The sequence below is a fragment of the Callorhinchus milii genome, unplaced genomic scaffold (genome assembly GCF_018977255.1).
Source record: "Callorhinchus milii isolate IMCB2004 unplaced genomic scaffold, IMCB_Cmil_1.0 Scaffold2, whole genome shotgun sequence".
In the NCBI taxonomy this organism is placed as follows: Eukaryota; Metazoa; Chordata; class Chondrichthyes; order Chimaeriformes; family Callorhinchidae; genus Callorhinchus; species Callorhinchus milii.
In genome coordinates, this window is record NW_024704743.1 from 105,975,919 (window position 1) to 105,979,428 (window position 3,510).

The following is a 3,510-nucleotide window of genomic DNA, read 5'->3' on the forward strand; positions in this document are numbered from 1 at the left end:
CATCAACTGTGAGGAGTACCCGGTTGGCAAGAAAAAGGTTGTTGCGAAATTGTTTATTAGTCGAAGGGAAAACTATTTCGAAATCTGTGTAAGATCATCATTGCTTTGTAAGTGTCAGGCAGCAAGGGTTGGGGGAGAGAGTGAGAGAGACAAGCTCCGCCTCTGAACGCCTTTCCCGTTAAAGTCCTACCCACTCGCTTTTCATTGGCTCCTGTTGTGTTTATCAAGCCCACAAGCCAAAAAGTTTGCAACATCCAAAGCGAAGAGTCAGAAAGAGAGTGAGAGAGAAAGAGAGGTGTGTGCGTGTGTGTGTGTGTGAGTGAGAGAGAGAGAGAGTGAGTGCGTGCACTCCTGGCATCCCCACCCTCATCGATCTGTGTTGTGTGTGCACCGAGGTTATACGAGAGCCAAGAGCATCCCTCTCAATTCACTTCATTGTCGAGACTCGGCCCCACTCTTCCAGGAATGAGCAGCCCTGATGCTGGTTACTCCAGTGACGACCAAAGTAGATGCAACATGGCGGGGATGTTGCCGGGGATGGGAGCCTGTCAGTGGGTTGAATCCATGAGTTCTCTGGGGGACTCCAAGGTCGGCAGCAGCGGCGGCGGCGGCGGCGGCGGCGGGGATCAGGTGGGCAATGCCGGGAGCGGGGGCAGAGCCAAGGCTGAAGCCAGGATCCGCCGACCCATGAATGCCTTCATGGTGTGGGCGAAAGACGAACGCAAGAGGCTCGCTCAGCAAAACCCTGACCTGCACAACGCCGAGCTCAGCAAGATGCTGGGTAAGTGCAGTCCATCACAGCAGCGCACTGCTCAACCTGTCCTGCATTTCATGTCATTGTGTGTGTATCAACTTGGGAACAATTCATAATACTGGGTTGGATCTTTATATATATATATATGTATACATATATACATATATATATACATCTCTATACGTCCCCCCGACGTGAAAAGCGCTATATCAAATGCAAGGATTATTATTATTATTATTATTATTATAGAGTTATTTTAAAATATATAGTTTCGAATAACATGAAACACAAACGTAAACGTAACATAAAAAGACAAAATACGCGATTTGAATGTCGTAAGGGAGTCGAAAATCAATATATATATATATCTATATTTAAAAGATGCGTTGTGCCCTGGAGTTGGTTGGGATGGCAACACAACGAGCATAAAACGTAATGTAACGCAAAAGAGACCGAATACCCGATTCCAGGTAGTAAGGTTGACGAAAATTAATATTAAAACTTGGTTCTTTCGTGGAGTTGGATTGGGAAATCAGCATAACGTGTGCGCGCTTTCTCTAAACGCTTTCTAATGTTTCGACAACTTCTTTTTTCTGGTGCACAGGTAAATCGTGGAGAGGACTGTCCATAGCAGAGAAAAGGCCGTTTGTGGAGGAGGCAGAGCGGCTCAGGATCCAACACATGCAGGAACATCCCAATTACAAGTACCGGCCCCGGAGGAGGAAGCAGATCAAGAGAATCAAGCGGGTTGACACGGGGCTCCTGATGCACAACCTCTCGGAGCAGCACCTGGGCGCTGAGGGGCGCCTTTACAGCCCAAATCTCAACCTGACCTACCACGACAGCGGCTACTGTGTCCCAAACCAGATCGCTCAGCTCGGCCACTACAGAGAGCCGCAGGTCATCGCTACCAACGTGGACAGCTACGGTTTGCCCACGCCAGAGACCTCTCCTTTGGATGTCCTGGAACCAAATTCCGTCTTCTTCCCTCCTCACCTGCAGGAAGATTGCCAGATGATGCCTTACGCCGGGAACAACCCGGGTTACCCCCACCCCCACCAGCACCCCGACTACTCCGCTCAGGAAAACCACGCCGCCGCCTTGTTTTGCCGGCACAGGGGCGAGCCGGGTGGCTCCCAGGGCGATGGGATGGGACAGGAAGGTGGCTTCCACGGGATGATCGGCTCTTGCCACAACGTGGTGGCCATGTACTACAGCCAGATGTGCTCTGCCGGCGGCCAGCGAGCGCAGCCCCCGCCGCCCGTGCATGTGGGACAGCTCTCTCCGCCCCCCGAGGCTCACCCCGTGGAGACCCTGGAGCACCTGAGCCAGGCTGACCTGCTGGCCGACGTGGACCGCACCGAGTTCGAGCAATACCTCAGTACGGTTTCGCGAGGCGATCTGTCGGGACTCCCTTATAACGCGCCGGAGGCTATCGCAAACGGGATGTCCTCTGCAGACAGCAACCTGATTTCCTCTGTGCTTTCCGACGCCAGTAGTGCCATGTACTATTGCAATTTCACTTCCGCATAGGGGGCTATCTTGTTTATACATATATGTATGCATATATATCAAAAAAAAACATATGCATACGTATATAAATAAAAGGAACTGCACAAAAATATCGGATCAGTATTAGTTTTTTTAAATGAAAAAAAAATTCACTTGTCTTTATAAAACAAATTGGAATTGTCCTCAGGGTGTTTCTTGTTAAAAAAAAATGTTGCCTGATAGAAAAACAATTCTTATTTATGTTTTGTAATATTTAAAAAAAAATGTTCCTCTTTTTGCTTTTCGGATCGTGCTTCAGATCAGTACTAACGAGGGTCGGTTTTTTTTATTTTGGGGTTTCCAGACTGCAATGGGACTCCCCACCAAAAAATTGTGTTACACGTTTTTTAATGAAATAAAAAGGGAATTAATTTGTACAGCTAGCGTCTTCCAATTTTTTTTTTAAAAAGGGCAGCTTATCTGCAAGTTTGTACCGAATGAGCATTGCTTTTGCAATCACTATGTAAATATTTAATTTCGTAAGAAAAACTTTTTGAGAATGTTTTGTATTTTTTTTGCAGTTTTATTTAGCTAATAAAATGGTTTTGAAGCTCAAAAAAAAAACTTTGTGTATAAATTTCGTTATTTGAAAGAATCGCAAGCTTTGTGAGTGTCCCGAGCTCACGCAAATACCCAGTTTAGCTCTCTTCTAAGGTCGTTAAAACCCCTGAGTGAATGACTCCCAACAAAATGTCAAAACAAATAATGCTGTGAATCCTGTCTTTTCCCTGAACTAAAGCACCGCGCACTCAGCACAGGCAAAGCACGACCTCAGGAAAAGACGTGACTTTGGGTTTCTAGCAATAAAAAAAACAACAGCTTCTAACTTCCGATGCACATTTACACCGTTTTAACTCGTAACACCACAGAGAGAACAACATTTCCCATGTTTTGCTTTCTAAAAACGAAGCCGGGTCCTGTGATCTCCTGGTTTTGCATGTGGCTGGTTAGGAGAAACAACATTATTTTTGGAGACACAGAAGTCGCTGGGAACACTCAGCAGATCAGGCAGCATCTATGGAGAAAGGAAAGTCGTGGACCCAAAACGTTGACTCACTTTCTTTTCTCCACAGATGCTGCCCTGATCTGCTGAGTGTTTCCAGCGACTTCTGTTTCTGTTTCAGATTTTCAGCATCTGCACTATTTTGCGTTTTGCTTATATGTATATGGAGAGACTTGTCGCTGTGCGTCGGTGCTGCTCTCTT

General features: G+C 46.6%; 1 protein-coding gene across 1 annotated transcript; it reads left to right on the plus strand.

The window, feature by feature from the left end:
- The first annotated feature begins 253 nt into the window (after positions 1–253).
- On the plus strand, positions 254–2,849 carry LOC103177042 (SRY-box transcription factor 17). Its single transcript, XM_007890994.2, has 2 exons — positions 254–781; positions 1,359–2,849. The coding sequence occupies exons 1-2, from the start codon at positions 466–468 to the stop codon at positions 2,285–2,287; spliced, it is 1,245 nt and encodes a 414-aa protein (XP_007889185.1). The 5' UTR covers positions 254–465; the 3' UTR covers positions 2,288–2,849.
- Positions 2,850–3,510: the final 661 nt, after the last annotated feature.

Excerpts from the sequence above, each read along its gene's own strand:
- LOC103177042 (XM_007890994.2), top strand. The coding sequence starts at position 466 with ATGAGCAGCCCTGATGCTGGTTACTCCAGTGACGACCAAAGTAGATGC. Across the intron at positions 782-1,358 it reads CGAGCTCAGCAAGATGCTGG|GTAAATCGTGGAGAGGACTG; the intron begins GTAAGTGCAGTC and ends TCTGGTGCACAG.